We start from the raw sequence: 22419 nt of genomic DNA on the forward strand, positions 1-22419 counted from the left end.
CTGCGAGGCGACCTGCGAGACGGTGGCGGGCGGAGAGGTTGAGGCAGGGGCCGCTCACAGATGGCCGCGTCAGCGCATGTGGTGCAACGCTTGTGTGCCGCTGCTTGGCACCGCGCGGACGGGGTCTTGCGTGGGAGTGAGATGGAGGGGGGTTGCATTCCTGTGCGATGACGAGAGAGACGCGTTGAGAAAACAGTCGGTTCTTTCTTGTGTGTTCGACGCTTACTGCACCTGTTCCTGTCCCCTGCCTACATTACCCCCCCCCCTCCCCACACACCCTTCTCGTCCTTGTGTGGCGGGTGGGAGTCATGTCTTCCCACCGGCGGTGTCTTTCCTGTTGTATTTCGGTCTCTCTGTACGCGTCTTGATGGTTCGTATTTTCTGTGTAACAAGGATCGGATGCTGTTGTGTGTGCGCTAAGGAAACGGTTTTGAAGTAACACCTCACGCGAAGGAGGGAGACCGTTGCACCGTGGCAGGTTACCCCGTCCTCCAGCTTCGTTTAAACAACCGATAAGAAAGCACTCGCTAAAATCTGAACACTAGAAAACAATCATGATGACGTGTCGGCGTGCGACGAGAATGTGTGCAGCCGTTGTCCTCTGCATCCTTTCTCCCCACCCCATTCCCCCACTACCCGTGTGAGCCACCTGCGTATCTGTACTGCACCGCAAGGGGGTCGATGCTCATGCTCACACACTTTCATTTTTCGATATGTGTGTGTGTGTGTACATGGCGAATACCGCCGATCTCGGGGGAGGTGGAGAGGGAGGAAGGGAAAGACGTGAGCACCCGCATCGCTTGCTATTGTGTGGTTTGCGGACCTCCCGCGTGCAGACACATACACATATAGAGGCGTGCACGGACTTCTCCGGGGGACTCTTGAGCACCCTCATCGGGTGTCACCCTTCTGTATGCCGACCCTCTCGCACCCTTCACCCTCCCCTTCGTCCCTGGGTCTTCTCCCCTGTTTCCGCTGCTGGCACGAGGTTGGCCAGCGGGCTCGTCAGCAAAACAACGGTGCTTCCACGGCGGTCGCACCCGTGCCCGGACGTACGTATATCTGCTTTCGCGTGTAGACGCATCCGTGCACCGACGTCGTCCACGGGCCCTCGCAACGCCGCTCACAGTCCCGCTCCCGCCCGCCAGACTTCCTTCACGACAAAAAGGTACCCCGCCGCCGCATGCCCGCCAGCGCGCGCAAGAGGGACAAGGTGCCAGCGCCGGGCGCCAAGGGGGAGAAGTCCACCTGCTTCTACACAAAGAAGAAGTGGAAGTCGGTGCTGCAGGAGACGCGGGTCGACCTCGCCGGCCGCGCCCTTGGGCCACGTGGCGCCCTCATTGTTGGTACAGCCCTCTTCAAGAACACGTACGTCACCTCGCTCGATCTGAGTCAGAACGAACTAGGCGATGGCGGCGCGATCGCGATCGCCAGCATGCTGCGCTTCAACACCCAGTTACAGCACTTGAACTTGTCGCACAACGACATGACAGACATCGGCGGCATCGCACTGGCGAGTGCGTTCATCCCGAATGTGAGTCCGTCTGGCCAGCCCGGTCAGTGGAACCGCACGCTGTTTAGCCTCGTTCTCATGGGCAACAAGTTCGGCGATGACACCCTCCTTGCCATGAGCAACGCCGCGGCCTGCCACCGCGACTTGACCCGCGTGGACCTCTCGTGGAACAACGTTGGACAAAACGGTACGAAGTGCCTCATGCGCGCCTACCAGCGCAACCCCCTGTGTGTGTACCAACTAGCCGCCAACGCGCTCGGTGACGAGGGCACCGTGTACCTGTGTGAGGCGTTGCAGCGCTACGGCGGCAAGAGCCAGACAACGCTGAACCTTTACCGGAACTCCATCAGCTGCCCCGGCACCGAAGCAGTTGGCCGACTTCTGGCGAATTCCTCCATCGTGCAGGACGTGAGCCTCGCCGGCAACACGATCGGCTTCAAGGGTGTGCAGGCACTGCAGCGTCAGTTGACGGACGCCGCCGTGATCGCCAGCTGCTCCTTGCGCATCCTCAACCTCAGCAACAACTGGATTGGCGATGAGGGGGCGGCGAGCGTAGCGGCCATCATCAAGGCCAATATCCCCTCGCTCGAGCGCCTCGACGTGTCCGAAAACAAAATCACCGACGTCGGCGCCACCGCCATTGTCACGGCGGCGCTTCAGAACACGCATCTGCTTCTACTGAACTGCGAGGCAAACTGCCTTGGCTCCAAGGCAGTAGACGCGGTGGTACGGCTTATCCATGAGACGCGCACGCTCACATCGCTCAACGTGGCCGGCTGCGTCAACTCGGCTGATCACCGGCGCACGCTGACCATCGCGGTGGGTGAGACCGACGGGCTGCACGTTGAGCTAGGCCCGAATCCGGAAGATGCGGCTGGTGCCGAGGGCACGGCCCTAATAGAGAAGATCACGGAGCACCTGCAGATGTTGGCGGACCGAGAGGCGCAGCGGCAGAAGGAAAGCATGGCTGCGAAGAAGCTGAAAAAGGTCCGCTAGCGGTGGAGGAGGGCGAGGAGGTCGGTGTCGGTGTCGGTGTTGCCGATGGGCAGCAGCAGCAGCCGAGAGAGACGGTCGATCCCCCTCCCCTTCTTGCCATGCTGCGGAGGAGGATGCGGATGGGCATGACGCCCCCCTCCTTCTCCTCCTCCCTTGCCGTTTCCTTTTATGTCCCCTGTCACCGTTCTGTTCCCTTTGAGATGTAAGATACACTTCAACCTGAAAAGAAGGGGCACAAGAGGCGAGTGCCGCGCCCGCACCGTGCACCAGCGACCACCTCCTCCTCTACTGCTAGCGCTCTCCTTCTATCTGTGTGTGTGTGTGTGTGAGGATGTGCGATGTATGGCCCCACCCCAAGAGACAATGGCGGATTGGGAGGGAGGGAGGGGAGGCCGGCGGTATGTCTAGTGCTGATGTTTCAAAATGGCGCGAAAGAGGGCGGACTGGGCGAGACAGAGCGCGCGTCTGCTCGCACTGTTTCGGTTCTGTTTCAGGTATTTGGCAAGAAGGAGGAAAGTGAAGCCACGCATTGCCATCATCATCTTCGTGCCACGCTCAAGGGCGCGCAGGCAAGGCAGCGTGCGCGTGCGCGCAAGAGGCGCTTGTGTGGTTCACTGCTGCAGCCATCTGCGTTCCGAGCCGTCTACAGCATCATCATCGGTGCCGTGTTCTTGGAATGATGTCTCCGTTTTCATCCTCCTCTCTCTCCGCCGTTTCCGTGTGGTCGACTTCGTGCTGCGAGAGCGGAAGGGACACCCCACAGGCTGTGCAGCTGTGATCCTCTGCGGCCGTGTGTGTGTGCGCGCACGCGAGTAGCAGAGACCCTCAGACTCAGCGTTCTCCTTCCTTCGGTGTCCCCCCCCCCACCCCCACACACACATCAGAACATGCAGGCATGCGTAGGGGGTGTTCTCATGCACTCTCTCGTACACACACCATACACCATACGATCTCATAGACTTGTGCGCACGGTAGCTGCACCTCCCCTTCACCCCGGCATTGCTGCCTCCTTTTCCGCATCTCTCCTCCCCCTTCTCTCCACGCGCGCGCACGCACGCACGCAGTCTGTGCGATGCCGATTATTAAAAGCCGTGTCCATGCCGATGAACTCCACGCGGCGAAGAAAGCGCTTGCCGCTGCCAATGGCGAGGCCGACGTGCTGCGCCAACAGGTGCTCGAGCAGCGCGCGCAACTCGACGAGCGTGCTCAGCAAAACGCGAGACTTGCTGCGGAGCTTGTGCAGGCTGAGACGAAGCTGGAAGAGGCGCACCGCCAGCTCACAGAGATGCAGGCACACACCCAAGTGAGAGAGGAGCACCACTGCGAACAGATGCACCGCATGGCGCAGAACGTGCGCACTCTGGAGGATATGGTTCAGGCGTCGCGGCGGAGCGAGAGGGAAGGATCGAGTTCGATGTACCACCGTTGGCAGAGCGCCGGCAACGGTTCCACGGACGATGCAGGCCGTGCTCGGCAGCGTGGGAAGCTGAGCCACTCCCAAACGAGTGCAGCGTTGCAGCGGCCGCCGGCTGTGCCGACACGAGGCGACAAGGCTGTACGAGAGCAGCACCGCTCGCCGCCTAGCCCCTCTCCGGCGGCAAGTCTGCCGATCTCCGCGCAGGTTTTGTACTGGCAGGAGCAGCTGCTTGACTTTAGTCAGCGTGCGGCCGAGGGCTTTGGCGAAGTGCAGCAACAGCTGCGCCGCTGCCTGCCCCCCTCGCCTGCGGCCGCAGGCTGCCATGCACACGCTGGCCAGGAACCGCTTGCTGCCAGTGCGTCTCCCGGCACTGATGCGCATCGATGGTGCCGGCAGCTGCGCCGCCTCCACGCGCACTTTGACGAAGTAGTGCAGGCCGACTCGAAGCTCATCAGCTTCCTGCTCCTCGTGGCGCAGCAACAGGGCCAGCAGCTTCGCACCCTCCAGGAGCGGTGGGCCGAGGCACAGAACACTGTGCGAGAGGCGGAAGGGGTGCTGGACGAAGCGAACGCGCGAGTGACCCGTAATGCACAGGAATCGGCGGTGCTGCGCCAAGAATGCGCCGTCCTTACAGAGGCGCAGACGGCCCTGCAGGCGCAACTCACCAACCGCACCCGCGAGCACCAAGCCGCCGTCACTGCCCTGCATCGTCTGCAGGAGGCGCACGCGCAACTCACCAACGCTCACACGAGGCAGGAGGAGATGTGGGCCACGCGCCTGGCGCAGGCTGCTGAGCTCCAGCAGCAGGCCAGCAACTACGCACAGAAGCTCGAGGCAGCGTTACTGGATAAGGAGCGGCTAATGTCTGCTGCTGCGGCATCGACTGAGCAGCAGCTTCGACGCGAGGTCCTCGAAGCCGCCAAGAAACGTGTGGCCGTGTTTTTGAAGCAGCTTAACGCCTGCGCAGAGCAGCTGCAAGGCTCTCTGGCAAGTCTCTCCAACTCACCACCGTCGTCTGCACTCGCCGCTTCGACCGTGGCAGGGGGCACCGTACAGAAGGTGTCATCGACCGCCTCGCCGGAGCCCTCCCCGCCAGGGGCGTCTTCATCGGCGTACTCCGCCTCTCTCTCACCCTTACCACAGTCTTTCGGTCAATCGCTCCTGCTGCCCGAGAGCTCGGCTGCTGCATCGATGTAGCGCCGTGCGCCTACTCGTGACGAGGCAAAGAGACAGGAGTGGACCGCTCTGGCCCACCCCCTCTTCTCGATTCATCATCTACCGCGGAGGACACTTGTTTGTGTGGACCAGGACACGGCCGCATGCACACACGTCGTTATCAGCGTCATGATGAACGCATACGCGCAGGCGCACAGAGAGAGACGCGCGCACCTCTCTGAATTCCGGAGGCAGCTGCGACTTAGAGTAGAGCTTTAAAGGCCCACCTCGCTGCCGTTGTCCCTCGCTGGCGCGGGAACGCTTCAGAGATGGGCGTGCGCCGTCTTTTCTGAAGACAGAGCTACATCCGCCTCTCTCCTCGAGCTCGCTGTGTGCTGTGCTCGCGTGCTCTCTGACCCACCATCTGGCACTCTTCTCCACCTTCCTCGCGCCCGCCTTCTTCACAGAAGCGTCGTCTCCCCGGCGCAGGCACAGCGACGCGCTCCCTGCTCGCTGATGCCCGTCACATACTCACCTTTCCCTTTCTCTTTGCCGTGTTCACTCCGAAATGGTGTCCGTGTTAGTACAGCGGCAGCAACATGAGACCGCCAGGCGCAAGGAGCGCCTTCGCGCCGCCCACCAGGCAGCGGCGGCGCTCTCCATCCAGCAGGCTCGCGCCTATCAGAAGCAGAAGCGGCAACAGGAGGCGTGCGTTCGCGAGGACGCCCGTCAGCTGTGGTTGCAATCGAACGCGCGCGACTTGGCGGCCATCGACAGACTCGTTGCGCGCGCCACTACCGAGCAGGGCGAAGCAGAGGAGGCGGCTGGGCACTACGAGGCCAATCTGCAGGCGGAGGCGTGCGAGGAGGCGGCCGCGTGGCAGGCGGAGCGGCAGTTGGAGGAAGCACGGCACCGCCTCGCCGTTGCCTACACCCGAACACAGACGCATGAGCGGACGAAGCCGGCACGCCAAGCCGAGCAGCGTCGTACAGCCGTGCGTGTGACGGAGAAGGTGAGGGCGGCGCGGGTGGCGGCTGCGGCACCGGCGGCCCTTTCTCTGTCGAGCGTTCTAGGCAGCTTGCAGGGCGCGCCAGTGGCCACGCACGTACCGCGCGCCAGCGTCCCCGTGCCGCGACCATGTCTCGAGCCCCTGCGTAACGTTGCTGGGTCAACCGCTGGAGCAGCCCTTGCCGATGCCCCGCCTGCTGCACAGTCGCCCCTGCGCCGTTGGCGCATATCCCACGTCGCCCCGCACGTGCATGTCACCTTGCACGGTGACCCGACGCATCGCGTCACCGCTCGTGAAGAGAGCGAGATAAGCGCTCTGGCGGCCGCGGATGATGCAGTCCCTGCTTCTGCAGACGCCTATGCAGCAGAATGTGCAGCTGTCCAGCAGCAGAGGGACGAGGTACTGAAAGTCGGCCGAGAGCGTGCAGCGCAGAGGGCTGCGTCTCTCTTGCGCCACCAGCGTGCGAAGGAGCTGCAGGAAGAGGAGGAGCAGCAGACACAGCGGGAGCGGCTTGCTGCGGTCAAGGAACGCTACCGTCACCCACACGAAGAAGGCGCCCCAAGTGGCGGCAAGAAAGCCGCGGCGCCGGAAGTCGGCACACACCCTGCCACAGCCACGACCGGCAGCAGCAGCGGCAGTAACGGCAGTCCGAATCACCAACACCGACGTCCTCAACGGCAGCGTACGCCTCAGCGGCTTGCCTGCCATCAGCAAGCATACATAAAGGGCGAAGAAGAATTCCGCGCGGCGTTCGTGGAGGCGCCACCCCTCGTGGTGCGCCTGGATGAAGAGCCGCCGCGTCGTGCACCGCTAAGCGAGCTCTTGAGACCCGTGAAGGTGGCGGAACTGCTGTACAGCATTGCAAACTCTGTCCCAGTAGATCCCACTCCAGTCACACCGGCGCCGCATCATGGATCCGGCGCCGCAGCAGCCGGTTCACCGTCTTTTCCGATGACAGGCGAGGTGCTGCCATCCGCGCAACCCTCCGCCAGAGCGCGCGTGCTGCCATCAGTGCCTCTCCGCATGCTGCCCCTCGATGAGCGAAGCAGCGCTGCTCGCGCGAAAGCTGAGTCGGCACCAGAGGACAGGGCTGCTGCGACAACACCTCTGAGCAGCGGCGAGGAGGGCTGCTCGTTGCCGCCGCCGCCACCTGCGCCGAGAGGCTCCAGCGGCGCGCCACGCGCTTCTCTTCGCGCGTCTGCAGAGGCGTCGACCGCACCGTCGCCGACGCGGCTCGATGTTCCAGTGAGCCGTACATCGCGCGCGCGGACGCCGTCGCCAGAGAAGGCCGCGACTGTAGAGGAGCTTGTCGCTCTCTCTCCTCTCACCCCGGCTCCCCCTGCGGCGGGCACATGCGTGCCCGAGTCACCGTCTCCGCCGCCACCGTGCGCTGGGGGGGCTTTGAGAGAGCTTGCTCAAACAGCTGCTAACATGGGTGCTTCAGATGTGACGATGGCTTATCGGCAGCAGCCCTTGACAGCGCCAGGGGGGAGACGGGCCACTTCCGCCCACGAGAATGCGCCAGCATCGCCATCTGCGCTATCCTCGATGATGGAGCGCACACCGGCTCACCACCGCCACCGTCGCAGCGCCACGCCGCCGTCGTCGCTGTCCTCCTCCACTCCCACCACCACTGAGACTGCCGAGCCGCCGAGCGGCTCCTCTTCCCCGGCCTCCGTGGAAGGCAGCAGCAGCAGCGGTACCGACGCCTCCTCCTCTTCATATGACAGCGTCAGCACCAGTGGATCGTCACGCCACCCGATGCCGGTGATGACGGCGGAACAGCTAAAGCTGGCACTCCTGCGTCTGCGCAGCCGCATCAGGTCAGCACAGATGTAGCGTTGAGGGGACGGGGAGAACGCGCGAGGGGAACACTGGTGGCGCGTGCTCGCCATGGGCTCCTCCCTTTCGAAGCCTTCAGAGATTGCCTCGCTGTCATGAAAGGCACACACGGGCACACACACGCAGAGTTGCTTCTTCAGGCGCTGTGGGTCTCTTTGTTCTGCGCCTTCCCGCCGTGCGCAGGCGCGTCGCGTTGTTCGTATTTCCATCGTCTCTCATGCTCGATGCATGCGTATTAGATTTAGAAGGGCGCAGAGACACTGCCAGACATACATGCTTACAGACGTGCAGGCATAGACATGAGCCGCCCGCTATCTCCCCCCCCCCTCTCCTCCGCTTCGCCTACTGCCTGCCGTGATCTGTGGGAGAGTCGCTGAGCGGATGGGGGTGGGGGGGGGGGCGGGCGGGACCGTCGACTGTCACACCAGGAGAAACAAAACAGCAGTTGTACAAGGTTAGACGTCGGGAGAATGCCTTCCCATTCACGCACTCACATGACGGTGTACGAAGGGGGAGGAAGCAGCAACAAGAGGCTTCGAGGATGTCCTCTGCCCACTGGGCAAGGGCGCAGCGGCCGTCGGCTCAGAGAGCCATCTCCTCCTCCCCTCACCGTTATCTCTTTCACGCCCCTCCCTGCAGAGTGCACATTCTGCACACCGTGTCACACTCACACGTAACGGTGCGTCTTCCCGCCAATGACTAGACGCTGCGGGTGCCCTACTCTGCCGACCTCTCCCCTCTCCTTACCCGTCCTCACTTCTCATCGCGCGCTCGTGCGGCATCGCCCCGCTAACGTCCGCTAGTCCACCCTTTCGCAATCCGTTCGCCGCCGATACGCTGCGCCGCACACATCTTGGCACGCTCACCCCCGCATCTAAGCGCAGAGAGACACCGTTTACCACAAGGTTACAGGACAGGTCTTTGGGAACGCGGCGGTTCTGGCGGCAAACAGCCATCTCTGTGTGCGCTCGTGTCTTCATCTGATAGCGCTCCCTCCCTAACGGACAGCTTCGCGCCCCTCTCTGCTGTGTGCTGACTATTCGTTCCTCTTTCTCTCTACTCACTTCTTTGTGCTCTCCTCTTGCCCACATTGCGCTACCCTCTCCACGTAATCACTACGCAGACCCTCCCCCTCCCCTCTTCCCCCGCTTCGGATCACACACGCTGGCACCCTGCGAACCCTTCTCTCCTCCACCCCGTCGTCTTCGTCTTCTTCGGGGTGAGAGGCGCGCCTTCGTGTCCCCCTCTCTCTCCCGTGTGTTTTTCCAGTGATTCCGCTGGCCGTGGATGCGCGCGCATCCCTCTCGCTCGCTTCCCTTGTCCCTCCCACCCTGCTCCTTAACGTCTTACGATTGATCGCCTCGTCGTCGTCGTCGTCGTCCTTGCGTGTGCGTTGCTCAAGGTCCGCAGGTCATCGCTTCGGCCAGCGTCATGCGTGCTGCGAGTTGCATGGCGCACCGCTGCATCGGCGCGGCTGCCGGTGCCGTCACTGTCGCCCGCGCGCCTGGCTGGCCCTACACGGCGTCGCAGCGGCACTTCTTTGCGACGGCGTGCGCACTGCTCGGCCGCAGCATCCCGTACAAGCTGGCCGACATCGGCGAAGGGATAACAGAGGTGCAGGTGCTGGGCGTCCGCGTGAAGGCCGGCGACACCATCAACGAGTTCGACCCCATCTGCGAGGTGCAAAGCGACAAGGCCACCGTCGACATCACGTCCCGCTACACGGGCGTTGTGAAGGCGGTGTACCTGCAGCCTGGCGCGACCGCCAAGGTGGGCTCGGTCATGCTCGACATCGTGCCAGAGGGCGCCGACGACGCGCCAGAGGCCGCCTCGCCGTCCCGCGGCGCGCCATCGCCTTCGTCGGCGTCGCATTCTGCTTTGCAGGCAGCCTACTCCGCGCCACAGCCATCATCGGTCCCCTCGGCGGGTAAGGTGCTTGCGACACCGGCAACGCGGTACCTGGCGCGGGAACACAAGCTGGACCTTGCGCATGTGCCGGCCACCGGCAAGGGCGGACGAGTAACAAAGGAGGACGTGCTTCAATTCATGGATGCGAGCATGTCTGCAGCAGCGGCGCCATCGACCCCATCTACGGCGTCGGTTGCCGCCACTGCGCCACCTGGCACCGTCGTGTCTGGAGTTCAGACGGAGGCGGGTGACACCGTCATGCCCATCACCGGCGTGCGCCGCGGCATGGTCAAGACGATGAGCCAGGCTGCGTCGATCCCCACCTTCACCTTCAGCGAGGAGTGCGAGCTCACCCGGCTCATGGCGGTGCGCGGGTCGCTGAAGGATATGGTGAAGGACCGCAGCAAAGGCAAGGCAAAGCTGTCCTTCATGCCTTTCTTTCTCAAGGCGGCGTCTATCGCGCTGCAGCATCACCCGGACATCAACGCTCACTGCCCGGCGGACTGCTCGGCGTTGGTGCGCAAGGCGGCACACAACATCGGCTTCGCTATGGACACGCCGAACGGGCTCATCGTGCCGGTTGTTAAACATGTGGAGCGCAAGTCAATCCTCGACATCGCCAACGACATGCAGGTTCTCATTGAGCGCGGCAAGAGCAACAAGCTGACGACACAGGACATGACAGGTGGTACCTTCACGCTGAGCAACATTGGCGTGATTGGGGCAACGGTGACAGCGCCCGTGCTGCTCCCGCCTCAGGTCGCCATCGGGGCCATTGGCCGCTTACAAAAGCTGCCGCGCTTCGACGCGAACGGTAGCTTGTACGCTGCGAATCTCATCTGCGTTTCCTTCACAGCCGACCATCGCGTGATCGACGGCGCGAGCATGGTTCGATTCGCGAACACCTACAAGCGGCTGCTGGAGCATCCCGAGAACATGCTGGTGGATCTGCGGTAATCTGGTCAACGAAGAGGGATAGAGGGAGGGTGGAGGACAGACGGAGGGAGGGAGTGTGTGTGCGGAAGGGGGGGGGGCAGTCGATACGGATTCACTGATGGGCCTCCCGCTTCTTTCCCACATCTTCTGTTCCTTCTGGAGCAGGGATTCACTCACGGCCGCTCGCTGATGCACGCGCGCCTCTCTTTCTCGGGACGTGTGCGTGTGCCGTCGATGTACGCATCTGCGTTGCGTCTGTTTTGCCTGTTTGTTTGTTTTTCCTTTGGATGGCGCCGGCGTCCCTCCACGTCTCCCCCCTCCTCCTTCCCTCCCTCTCCCCTCCCCCTTACGTACGGGCTGCGGACGCGTCGGTGCACGGGTGCGTGCGTGCGCCCACTCGGATAGCGTGCACGCACATGCCAGCGTTTTCTTTTTCCCTTTTCTTATGCGCGCGTGTGCGTGCGTGTGTGTGTCTGTGTGCTTGGGTGCTGCCTCTATGCATATCCAATGCGCGGCGCAGGCACCGCCGAGGTTGCCCCTCCTCCGGCCTCGCTCTCTTGACGCCCCCCTCCCCTCTCTTCGCACCCGATCCTCTGTATGAGCGTGTCGCCACGGCGTGTCTCTCAGTGCATGCGTCGGTCCGCGTAGAAGCTCGCTGCTAGGCACGGATGTGACGCTCCCTAGCTCTCCTTCACGTCTTCCGCCGCCCACCCTCCTCTCGTGCTCGTGCTTCCTTCTTCGCAATGTACGTCTGTGCCTTTGTCTCTCTCGAGCACGCGCTTGTTCTGTGAGCGGTGAGGGGAGAGAGATGCCGACGTGGAGGTGGCGGATGGTCGGGGGAGGCTGTAGGAAGACGAGAGAATGGGGTGCTGCTGTCGTTGATGTACGTGTGAGTGCACCACCGATGCAACACAGCTGCGATGTGAGCAGAACAAGTGAAAACGAACGAAAACGAAACTTCAAAGTCACCGCACAGGAACAGAGCACACACGCCCACACGCACCCTCGCGGCGGCCCGTTGGAGTGCAACGGCCCACACAGAAAAAGAGCGGCCGACACGCCGGGGGTGGTAATCAAAGGAAGGCAGTCCGCCGGCTGCGAGCGGGGGCTGAGGGCCCTGTTGGTGGCCTGCCGAGGACGCTATGGGGAGCCCGGGGATGAAAATGCTCGCGGATACACTCATGGCAGCAACCAACACACATCCACACTTACGGTGATCTTGCCCATCACGCGAAACTCCGCGCTCTCCCTCCCCTTCTTGCGGTGCTCAGTCCTCCACGCACCTCCTGCATCCATAGCCGGCCCTGGCACCTCTAACTTGCCCCTTCTCTGCTCTACTGTACCTCGCCGTCTTTGTCGGCGCAACACGCCCCTCTCCCACACACGCACTTCACTCGCGGCGTCCAAGTGACGTACGAGGTCAACAACGCCAAAGACGTGTGGGCACCTGAAACAGCCACACCTGCACGTACAGCATACACAGGCACAGAGTCCCTCTTGCCTCCCGCCTCCCATCTTCTGCTCGCCCGTTGTTCACGGTTTCGAAGAGAGAAGCTGTCGACGCAGCAGCAATGGAGGCCGGCGGGGATGATCTCTTCGTCATCAATGACGTCGAGGCGGATCAGATGGAGGAGGTGCGGGATGCACGGCCGGTAGAGCAGGCGCAGGAGACGGAGGCCGAGGCCATGGAGAGCGTCAAGGGCCTCGTGCCCCTGTGCGCGCAGCACGCGCAGGGCCCGCAGCTCAGCAGTGCCACGTTCGGGTACGACATCGCGCTGATGGCGAAGCGGCCGTGGGCCGAGCCCGGCGCGAAGCTGAGCGATTACTTCAACTACGGTTTCAACGAACAGAGCTGGCGCGTGTACTGTGCTATGCAGGAGAAGGGCGAAGAGTCACTGCTGGCCAACGCCACAGCAATGTTGCAGAAGTTGGAGCTGGCGGCTCGCCCTGGCGCTGGTGCGGCGGCGGAGGCGGGAGCTGGTGGCCATGCCGCGCCTGACGAGCCGCCCATGTTGATGTTTGGCGGCATTATGGACGGCTACAGTGACGGTGGACCTTACGTTGGCGGTCACGGTATGTACGGCGGCCAGGAGGGCCCAGGACGAGGTGGCGGCTACGGGCGGCCCTACCAGCCTCGCGAGTTCCACCAGCACGGCGGCGGCGGCTTCGAGCGGCTTCACAACGCCAACTACAAGACGCGGCTGTGCAAAAGCTTTGCCGAAGGGCACTGCAACCGCGGCGATCAGTGCAATTTCGCCCACGGAGTCGGTGAGCTGCGGCAGCCTGGCGGAGGAGAGCCCATACCGCCGCCGCCGCCGCAGCAGCATATGCCTCAGCAACTCCCGCCAGCGGGACTGGCTGGCGGTGGCTCCGCACCACCTCCGATGGCACAAATCTACGGAGACCACCGGCCAGGCTTCAATAGCTACTACACGCCTCCGCCCCCGCAGGCGATGTCAGGTGGCGCACCGCCGCAGGCCCCGGAGCGTTTGAACTACCTCATGCCACCTTTCCAGGGGGGTGCCGGCATGCCACCCATGATGGGGGGGCCCGCCATGCCCATGCAAGACAGCGGCGACGGCGCTGGCAGCGGGTTCCGGCAGCCACCGAAGCGGCCGCGTCAGGACGGCGACGGCGTCTACGAGCCGCAGTATTGAGGAGTCCAAGAGAGGTGCCCAGGTCATGCGCGAGCGCGTTCTCTCGGTGCGAAGGGGCGCTTACGCGCCTTATAGCGTTGTGCGGAGGTGACGAAAGGCTGTGCGAGATGTGTTCGGGCACTCCCCAGCCGTGGCGGGTAGTGAGTAGACGGCTGCCAGTGAGTATGCGTGTGTGTGTGTGTGTGTGTGTGCGGTGCGTTACTCTCTGCGTGTAGGCGTACGCAAGGGCGGGAGTGGAGCGTGGCGGAGCGGCGCGCGCGCACCGCTCACTCCCAACACGAAGAGCAAAATGGCTGAACGAAGAAGGCGAGAGAGAGGGAAAGGGAGACGAAGCACGGTGTGCAGCAGGCGAGCCATCTCAGCGTCCCCTGCGCAGCACCAGCAGCGATTTTGCCAGTAACTTCTCCTCTGTGTGTGTGTGTCGGATCAGCTCTCAGCTTGAGGGGAGTGCTGGCAAGGCGTGTGTGTGTGTGCGCAATACTCCCTCAGCAAAGGCCCCCTCTCGTGTCTTCCGTGAGGCTCGATTATGACGGAGGTGACGCGTCAGTGACTGCAGTTGCATATCGTGTGCGGCCGCCTCTGTCTCGGGTCACAGGTAGCCCTAACCACTGGTGGCAAAACCACCACCCCACCCCCACCCCCGCCACCCTTCCTCCGCTGTATGTCACCCACGAGGACATGGGCCCACACACACACGCGCGCGCGTGTACAGGTATCCGTCCACTCTTGTGTCCGCGCTCCCCTCCCTCTCTCATTCCTTCTCCCCGCTGTCGCCTTTTTCCTTTCGAGATTGCGGCTACAGTGCTGTATGCCGCCGCCGCCGCCGCCTCCCTGCACTCGGTTGGCAACGCGACACAGATCGCATCAACGCACTGCATACAAACAGCGATGAGTTCGTCCCTCGGCAAGGCCCTCCAACGCTCGAAGCGCGCGACGGAGCGGCAGGGGCGGCGCAACTACCGCGACGCCTTGGAGAATGAGCGCAACGCCGCCCTGGAGGCGGAGCTGCACCAGCAGGAGATCGGCCGCTCCAAGACACAGCTCAAGTCCATCTGGGAGACGAACGACCTGGAGAACTTTTTATCTATCGCTGATGCGCGCGAGGAGGGCTACTTTGCTGAGCGCGACGTGCGCGTCGTCATTGGCGGCCGCGTGCACGTCGTGCAGCACGACAAGGTCGTCCCGCAGCAGATGCCGACAGACGAGGCTCACGTGGACTGGCTGAAGCTAAGCGAGTTGCTGACGATTCCGAAGCGACCGGAGTGGGACTGCAAAATGTCCGCCGACGAGTTGCAGGCGGCGGAGAAGAAGGCCTTTGCCGATTGGCGCCGCTCCCTTGCGCAGATGGAGGAGGAGCACAAGGTGCTGTTGACGCCGTACGAGCGCAACCTCGAGGTGTGGCGGCAGCTGTGGCGCGTCGCGGAGCGTGCCGACGTCGTCTCGGTCATCCTAGACGCGCGCAATCCGCTCATGTTCCGCAGCTTCGACTTTGAAAAGTACGTACGGAGCACCAAAAACAGCAAAGGAGAGCCGAAGAAGGTGGTGCTGCTGCTCAACAAGTCGGACCTACTGACCGAGGCGCAGCGGCGGGCCTGGGCAGCCTACTTTCAGCAGCGCGGTGACGACTTCTTCTTCTTCTCTGCCAAGCCACTGCAGCCTCTCACCGCCGACGGCGCCGCCGCTGCTGCCGCCTCCTCGCACGCCGTGACCAGCAACGACGACGAGGATGAGCCGGAGGAGGACGGCGATGTCCCGCTTGACTCGGACGACGTGCAGCTCACGGCGGCGCAGAAGGCGGCCCTGGACAAGGTGATGAGGCACAAAAAAGAGAAGACACGGCACCAGAAGAAGACGTTGCGGGCGCCGGTCGAGGTCAAGAATCCGTACGAGCTCTCCGCGATGCGCGAGGCCCTGAAGAGGCAGGCGCACGCGCCGAAGGTAAAGGAGGAGAGGCCGCTCACCGAGGAGGAACTGGCGCGTAACTCACGCACGGCGGCGGCGGCATCGGCCGCGAAACGCGAGCCGTGGACCGTGCTCGATCCGGTGCAGCTGCTGGACCAGTTCGCCCTTCTCCGCGAGGAAGCTGGGGTGACAGACATGAACACGCCGCTGATGGTCGGCCTTGTCGGCTACCCGAACGTGGGCAAGTCATCCACCATCAACGCCATCCTCGGCTGCAAGAAAGTTGTGGTGAGTGCCACACCGGGCAAGACGAAGCACTTCCAGACGCTCATGATTCCCAACGAGCGCCGCGTGGCACTATGCGACTGCCCTGGGCTCGTCTTCCCCTCGTTTGCAACGACGAAGGCGCAGATGGTATGTGACGGCATCCTCCCCGTTGACACGGCCACCGACACGCTGGAGGCGACGGCCACCATCTGCCGCCGCCTGCCTCGCCCGGTGTTGGAGGGGGAGCTCAATATATCACTACTGGCGGAGGACGACATAGACGAGAGCGACTCCCTCGCCGAGCGGCTGCTGCATGCGCTAGCACGCCGACGCGGCTACATGGCGTCGCACGACCGTCCCAACAAGGCACGTGCGGGCAAGGAGCTACTGAAGCTGTACGTGGACGGGTATTTTGTGTACGTCGAGCCACCGCCTACCTACCGCCCCGACGCGGCGGCGCTGTCGCTGGACAGGTACACGGAACAGCATGCCTCCGCCTCACCTGCGGCTGCGTCGTCTGCCCGCGGCGGCGGGGCGGCAGCAGAGGAGGGTGATGAAGACTGGGAAGACGACGACGACGCGTCCGGGCACGAGCTGAACAGCGAGGAGGAAGATGCGTGGGCCGATCTCGACTCCGCCAACGATGGCCGAGCGTTGAGTGAGCCGGGGAACGGCGACAGCTACTCCGTCGAGATGGACCTCGAGGACGCGGCGCCGCCCATGTTCTATGCCCGGCCGCATGCGCTGCGCAGCACCTTCACCCGCTATGAGCTCTTCAACATGGAGGCGAACGAGGCCCGCATAAGCGTGCTGAAGAAGGCGGAGCGACGCCGCAAGAAGCGCACGAACCACCAGCTCGAGCCCGACACGTACACATTTGTGAACCGCCAAGGTGAGGTGGAGCTGCGTATCGATGATGACGACGGCGTGCTGGAGCTGGTGACGCCGACCGGTGGGCCGGTGCGGCCAGCGACGAAGGCAAAGCCCAAGTCGAAGCGCCAGCAGCGCCGCGAGCTGAAGCAGATGGGCGTAGGTCCGTCGAACCGCTACGGGCAGCGTAAAGGCATCGTGGAGTACTGACCGCCGGTGCCTTTGCTCTGTCTCGCAGCAGGGGTCTTTCTTGGGTGTCTCTGGTGCATTTGTGTGTGTGTGTGTGTGTGTGTGTGTGTGTGACACGGTTAACATGATCTCCCTCTGTCACCCCTGTGCGTGTGTGCGCGCACACACGGGTGCGCTACCTGTAAAAGGCGTTAAGGGGCTAAACCGAAAACGAAACTGATAGGAATGACAAGGAACGCGCCGCCCACGAGCGCATGCGTGTGCCGCGCATCCGCTTGATCTGAGAGAGCGACCGCCTTGGTCAGAACCAGTTAGAATGGAGGCGGGCTTGCACCATCGGCTGGGGCGATCAGCAGTGCAGAAGTAGCCGAAAGTGCGTCTGAGTGTGTGTATGTGTGTGTGTGTGTGTGTGTGCGGTTGGGTGTGTACTGCCTAGCGCCCCATCGTCAGCCACTCAATATCCCCCTCCCCCCTCACCACCACCACCTCTACCGCAGGTGCATCGATTCGTGTGTGCGCGCACTCCTACACACGTCGATATAGTTACATATACAAGCACTGCAGCGTTCCCCTCTTCAGCCTCACCCCTTTCCCCTCCTCAGTACTCGTGGTAGTCGTGGCAGGAGCTGGTGGTGAGGAGAACAGCAGCGTCAGCGAGGCCGAGGCGGTGCGACGGTGGATGGAAACGAGGTGGGAGAGCACTGAAGAAGTACGAAGCCTTCACAACGCTGCATCGCTCCTGCAGCATACACGGCAGCTTGCTTTTCTTTCTTTTTGCCCTTAGGCATGTACTTGCGGAAGCCGCTTGTGCAGCGCGGTGTGCTGCGTTGCCACCCTCATCGATGCCATCGACGAGCGCCGGCTGTGACCACGTCAGCGCCGCTGTCGTCGTCAGGCAGCATCGATGGAGGAAGTGACTTTGCATGCTACGTCGAGGCGGAGTTCACGGATGCGCTCTTCGCGGCATCTTCGCCTACTGAGGCGGGCGCCAATTCAGTGGAGCAGCGAGTCAACTCCTCCTTTTATCTTGTGCCTGCAGCAGCAGCAGCAGCAGCACCGGCTGGTGCGCAGCGTCACCACCGACGGCGGCGCTCTCTCCACTGCGGGAGTGAGGTGTCGGGCCTGCCGCCCACTCACGCCATCTTGAACCACCTGAACAGCTCCCTGTGGCTGCAGGTGCTGGCTCGCCTGCATAGTCGCGGTGCACTTTGTGGCGAGGGTTGCGCCGGTGCACTTCGGTACTTGCCAACCTTCACGTACCGTCCGCTAATGCCGTGGCTGTGGAGCCCAGCGACCTTGTCGACCCCAGCGGAGGCTGCGCAGCCGAGCAGCACAAGCCACCGCAGCGAGGCCGGCCGAGGCAGCGACGCGGAGAACGTTTCGGGTGCGCGGGACAGCTCGGAATGGGAAGTAGATCTGGGGACGGAGGTGCACAGAAACGTGTGTGTGCCCGCGCTGGCGATGAGCTGCCGGCCTGCAGCCCCACCAGCACCGCCTGCTACGGCGCCGCTCACGGTTTACACGGTCACAGACATCAGCACCGCTGCGCCGTCGCAGTGGACTGTCATTGCGACCTCTGTAGTGAAGTCGACGCTCGCCAATGCACCGCCAGCGACTGTGAAGGATCTGCTGAAGGTGTGGCACGACCTCTTCTTTGCCCTCCGCTATCACGCGGTGTGGGTCAGTACCCCGGAGCAGCTGCGCGGCAGCGCTCACCCGCAGCTGATGCGCCTGTTCGAATGCTTCTACGCAGATGTCCGGCGTCACAGTCAAATTTCCAGCGCGAGTGAGGCTTGCGGCATGGCGCAACTCCTATCCTCTGAAGAGCTGCCACTGCAGCAACGGCGTGCGAATGTCATTACCGAGGTGGTGGTGCGCACGCTGACGCCGCCCATCCTGCTTCGAAAGTTCCGCAGTCTGTATCGCCCGCACCGCCACTCCGCAATGCTCTTCGCCGAACTCTACGCCATGTGCGTTGAAGAAGAAGAGACGTTCGTCTGTCTCCGTCGCTTGCACGCACACAGCCCCGGTGGCATGTCCGCGCAAGAGGCAGCGCAGCCCGCTGCACGCATGCGGCAGCGGCAGCAGCTCACGACGACAACCCTTTTAATGGATGTCGATCTCGCCGCCTCTTACGCGACACTGCCGGGGCGCCGCTACAGCGGCCTCAGCGACGCAGGCGAGCAATGGGCTGCTACGCTGCAGCACCTGCGGTTCCTGCTCCCTCGTGTGCATTTCCTCCAGGAGTGTCGGAGGGCTCAAAGGGCGCCACCCATGTCAAGCGGGAACGCTGCCGAAGAAGCGGTGTGGCAGCCGTGGCGGCAGGTCGCGTCTATCCTCATGAACGTGTGCGTATGGGTCAGCAACGACAATGCCGAGGCAGAGCGCTGCGTCGACGCGCTGCGGTGCACCGTCGAGGTGCTGCAAAGCATGAACGCCGAATCTTCCACGCCGGGCCGTGGCGGTGCGCACAGGCTGCTCGCCCCTCCGACATTCCAGGACGTGGGCGCCTTCATCTCTTGCCTTGTCGTGGCAGCCCGGGACAGCATGCGGACCAAGGCAGCTCAGCTACAGTACGGCCCGACGGATGGCCTGTTGGGCGTGTACCTGCTCTCCGTGGCCGTCGCTGCCGTCATCCCAGGAAGCGGGCGCTCGCGCAAGTCAGCGGCTGATTGCCGGCAGACTGGTGACGGGGTACACATGCCGAGCACCGATGCGGATGAAGACGCCGCGGAGCTGCTGCATCGACTGCGTCTTCTCGTACACCCCTCGAAGTCGACGCCTGGCGAGGTGTGGGCTGCGCTGCGTCGCTCTCCGACTGCTGGCGAAGCTGCCCGCCATGGCCTTGTCACGGTCGGGCATCATCTCTTCAGCGAGTGCGTCATGCCACTGGTGAGCCAGCCAAAGGTCTTCTCGACCGCCCAGCGCCTATATGGTCGCTTGCGCGCTTGGGCCACAGAGGTAGGCCGACCGCTGGGCCTGCACGGCGAGCCTGTCTCCGCGCTGTGGAAGCTGCGGTGGCTGCAGCAGCACCTTACCACAGACGGCGACAGCGGCGAGGCCAGCGCTCTCCTAGGTCGGCTCACGTCGGGTCGCGTGCAAACGGGCAGCGACCGCGTTGCAGCTCAAGACACAACAACGCTGCCGAGCCCTGTGTCATGGCGCTGCGGGTGCGGCTTCGAGAACGAAAGCATCAGCACTGGTGCGCATCATGGCGATGCTGTAAGGGTAGCGTGCGTGGCTTGTGTGCTGCGCACTCTGACACCGCTGAGCTGGGAGTGCCCGTCCTGCCACGCCGTCGCCAACAGCGGTGTATGCGTGCCGTACTGCCTGCGCTGTGGAGAGACCCATCCTCTGGCGGATCAGCTTGGCATAGCCGTCAAGACACCCAGCGTGGCGGATGCCCACACGTGTGGCATGACGTTCTGCAAGGAACATCCACACCTGGGAACAGTGACGTTGCTGCAGCCGAGAGGTCTGCCCAAGAGCTCGTTGGTCTACACGCCGACGCCACCTTCATTGCTGAATGCGCCGGAGGCCACCGAAGGCGTGGCACGCTGCTGCTGGGACTGCGGGCATGCGTGTGGCGGTGCGCCCGTTGACGTTGGCGACGTGCACGTGGCGACTCTTTCTCCTCGATACGCGGCGCCGTCTTGGCACGGTGAAGATGACGCTGCGCTGAATGGCCTCTCTGAGGATGGAAACTCACTCAAGGTGGGTGGCACGGGAGTTGTTGTCTACGTGTGCTCTGACTGCCATGCCATCTCCGCAGGCCCGCACAGCGCCGCGCTCCCCAAGATACCAGACGGGGCACCAGCGACAGGGTCCAGCACGGCTTCCTGCAGCAGCTGTGGCACCACGGAGCCTGGCTACTACACTGCCGCCTTCACCTGGACGTGTGGCTGCGGCGCCTGCAATTCTGCACTGCACGCGTACTGCCATGCATGCTCACGGGCTGCACAGCAGCCCACTGTAACGTGCACGCACTGCAGCCATGCGCAGTCCGTGAGGGGAGCCGCGCCGTGGGCCGGAAGCAGGGGTGCATGCGAGCGATGTCACCACCCACACCCTCGCGTCCTCGCTGCCGTCAATCAGCACCGCCTCGTCCGCTGCCCTGCGTGTCAAGGCCGTGTGCCGTCCACCAGCGTACAGTGCCCGCACTGCGCGTGCACCGCCGTGGCGGCGGTGGCCGCGCTGCTTCCAACGGAGGCGGATCAGCCTTGGCTCTGTCACCACTGTGGCACAACGCACGCGGTCCGCGACAGAACGGACGGCCAGCTACGCACTCCGGTGCACCTGACGGATCCCTCATCCGTGCATACGCTCCTGCCACTCCTCACACGTGCTGAGGACGGCTACTGCACGAAGTGCGGTACGTGTCGTCTACCACCGACCTCGTGGGAGCGCGGACGCCTATGGGGGTGCAGTAAGTGCGGAGAGCCGTTCAACAGCGAGCTGGCGTGTCGGCGATGCGCTGCTCTCGCCCCTGGCGTCCCTGCCGGTCAGGTGTACGTGTGGCGCTGCGCAACGTGCGGCGCGTATCACCCCAGCTGGGAGGTGCAATGCCGCGCTGCCGGCTGCGGGGGTCGAGGAGGCGCAGAAGATGTGGGCGCACGGTTCTGCTACTCACCGTGGGCGTGTGCCGAGTGCGGCGAGGTGACGCTGTCCTCGCACGCCATCACCTGCGCCACCTGCGGCGCGGAGACCCCGAAGCCGCTGCGTGCCACCCCGTGCACCTACGGTGACGCCTGCGGGACGACGGCGGCCGCAACGGCAGGTGCGCACGCGAAACGGCACAGTGGGAGAGTGGAGGCAAATCGCAGCGCACGCGCACAAGAATGCACGATGCCGAAAGCCCTCACAGGCGCCAAAGAAGACGTGCGGGTGCCGTCTGCCGGCACCTGTAGCGCTCTTTCCCCGTCACTCTCGCACACGCCATTGGCGTTGTCTCCAGCCCATGCGGCGACGGCCCCAGACTCGCGTCTAGCAGAGGTGGAGACGTTCCTGCTGCAGGCCGCTGCACACCCATCTCTGCCGTTGCTTACTGAACCGCTGGACGCGCCGCTGGTGAAAGCCGTGTCGTGTACGTCGCTATGGCCGCACAAGAGCGGCGATGCTTCCGCACCAGCAAATGAACCAGCAGGCGATTCAGAGAAATCGCTTACGGATCCGACACACCGCGACGGCGTTCGTGCCGGTGGTGCCGCAGGTACGTCTGCGCTCGCCGTGGAGCCGTGGGAGGACGCGTACGCTGCGACCGTCATATCGTTCTAAGGCCGGTGCGGGAGCACGGCGACGCCGCGCTGTGAGAGAGGCGAGGATGTGCCCATATATCGTCGGTGGCCTGTGCACACCGCCGCAAGCGGCGAGCGGAGTTGGCGCGAACGTGCTCGTGCGGCCGCTTCTTTGTTTTCTTGCGCTGCTCTCTGCCTGTTTGTCTCCGGCCAGGCTGGCACACGACTGCGTGTGGCCATGCTTGCTGTTAACCATGCGCACCTGTCCAAGCAGCGTGCACGTGGACGCTGCTTGGACAGGGGCGCGTAAGAGTTTATGTAACGGCTCGTTACTTGGGTGTACAGTCCGCGTATTAAAACGGAGGCCGCATTGCCACCGACGCCGTCTCGTTCCAGTCTCTTCTCCCGGCACACACTCACACGCACCGCCCCCCCCCAGCGGTCGGATCGACTGAGACGAACATGCCGGCTCGCTGAATGACCTCCCTGTCGAACCCTTCCTTCCTCCCTCTCCCACCTCTCAC

General features: G+C 63.5%; 7 protein-coding genes across 7 annotated transcripts; all 7 read left to right on the forward strand.

Annotated features, from left to right (window-relative positions):
* Positions 1-1183: 1183 nt before the first annotated feature.
* LDBPK_050150 (hypothetical protein, conserved) lies at positions 1184-2509 on the forward strand (the record flags this gene model as incomplete). The annotated part of the gene is made up of 1 exon (XM_003858154.1): positions 1184-2509. One exon carries the CDS (start codon positions 1184-1186, stop codon positions 2507-2509), a length of 1326 nt encoding a protein of 441 aa, XP_003858202.1.
* A 1072-nt stretch (positions 2510-3581) lies between these two features.
* On the forward strand, positions 3582-5123 carry LDBPK_050160 (hypothetical protein, unknown function; the record flags this gene model as incomplete). The annotated part of the gene is made up of 1 exon (XM_003858155.1): positions 3582-5123. One exon carries the CDS (start codon positions 3582-3584, stop codon positions 5121-5123), a length of 1542 nt encoding a protein of 513 aa, XP_003858203.1.
* Positions 5124-5649: 526 nt separating this feature from the next.
* Positions 5650-7929, forward strand: LDBPK_050170 (hypothetical protein, conserved; the record flags this gene model as incomplete). Its single annotated transcript, XM_003858156.1, has 1 exon — positions 5650-7929. The coding sequence occupies one exon, from the start codon at positions 5650-5652 to the stop codon at positions 7927-7929; it is 2280 nt and encodes a 759-aa protein (XP_003858204.1).
* A 1434-nt stretch (positions 7930-9363) lies between these two features.
* On the forward strand, positions 9364-10797 carry LDBPK_050180 (dihydrolipoamide branched chain transacylase, putative; the record flags this gene model as incomplete). Its single annotated transcript, XM_003858157.1, has 1 exon — positions 9364-10797. The coding sequence occupies one exon, from the start codon at positions 9364-9366 to the stop codon at positions 10795-10797; it is 1434 nt and encodes a 477-aa protein (XP_003858205.1).
* A 1550-nt stretch (positions 10798-12347) lies between these two features.
* On the forward strand, positions 12348-13433 carry LDBPK_050190 (hypothetical protein, conserved; the record flags this gene model as incomplete). Its single annotated transcript, XM_003858158.1, has 1 exon — positions 12348-13433. The coding sequence occupies one exon, from the start codon at positions 12348-12350 to the stop codon at positions 13431-13433; it is 1086 nt and encodes a 361-aa protein (XP_003858206.1).
* An 888-nt stretch (positions 13434-14321) lies between these two features.
* Positions 14322-16682, forward strand: LDBPK_050200 (hypothetical protein, conserved; the record flags this gene model as incomplete). The annotated part of the gene is made up of 1 exon (XM_003858159.1): positions 14322-16682. One exon carries the CDS (start codon positions 14322-14324, stop codon positions 16680-16682), a length of 2361 nt encoding a protein of 786 aa, XP_003858207.1.
* A 765-nt stretch (positions 16683-17447) lies between these two features.
* LDBPK_050210 (hypothetical protein, conserved) lies at positions 17448-21935 on the forward strand (the record flags this gene model as incomplete). The annotated part of the gene is made up of 1 exon (XM_003858160.1): positions 17448-21935. The coding sequence occupies one exon, from the start codon at positions 17448-17450 to the stop codon at positions 21933-21935; it is 4488 nt and encodes a 1495-aa protein (XP_003858208.1).
* Between the last annotated feature and the right edge of the window lie 484 nt (positions 21936-22419).

This window comes from Leishmania donovani, chromosome 5 (genome assembly GCF_000227135.1).
Source record: "Leishmania donovani BPK282A1 complete genome, chromosome 5".
Classification (NCBI taxonomy): domain Eukaryota; phylum Euglenozoa; class Kinetoplastea; order Trypanosomatida; family Trypanosomatidae; genus Leishmania; species Leishmania donovani.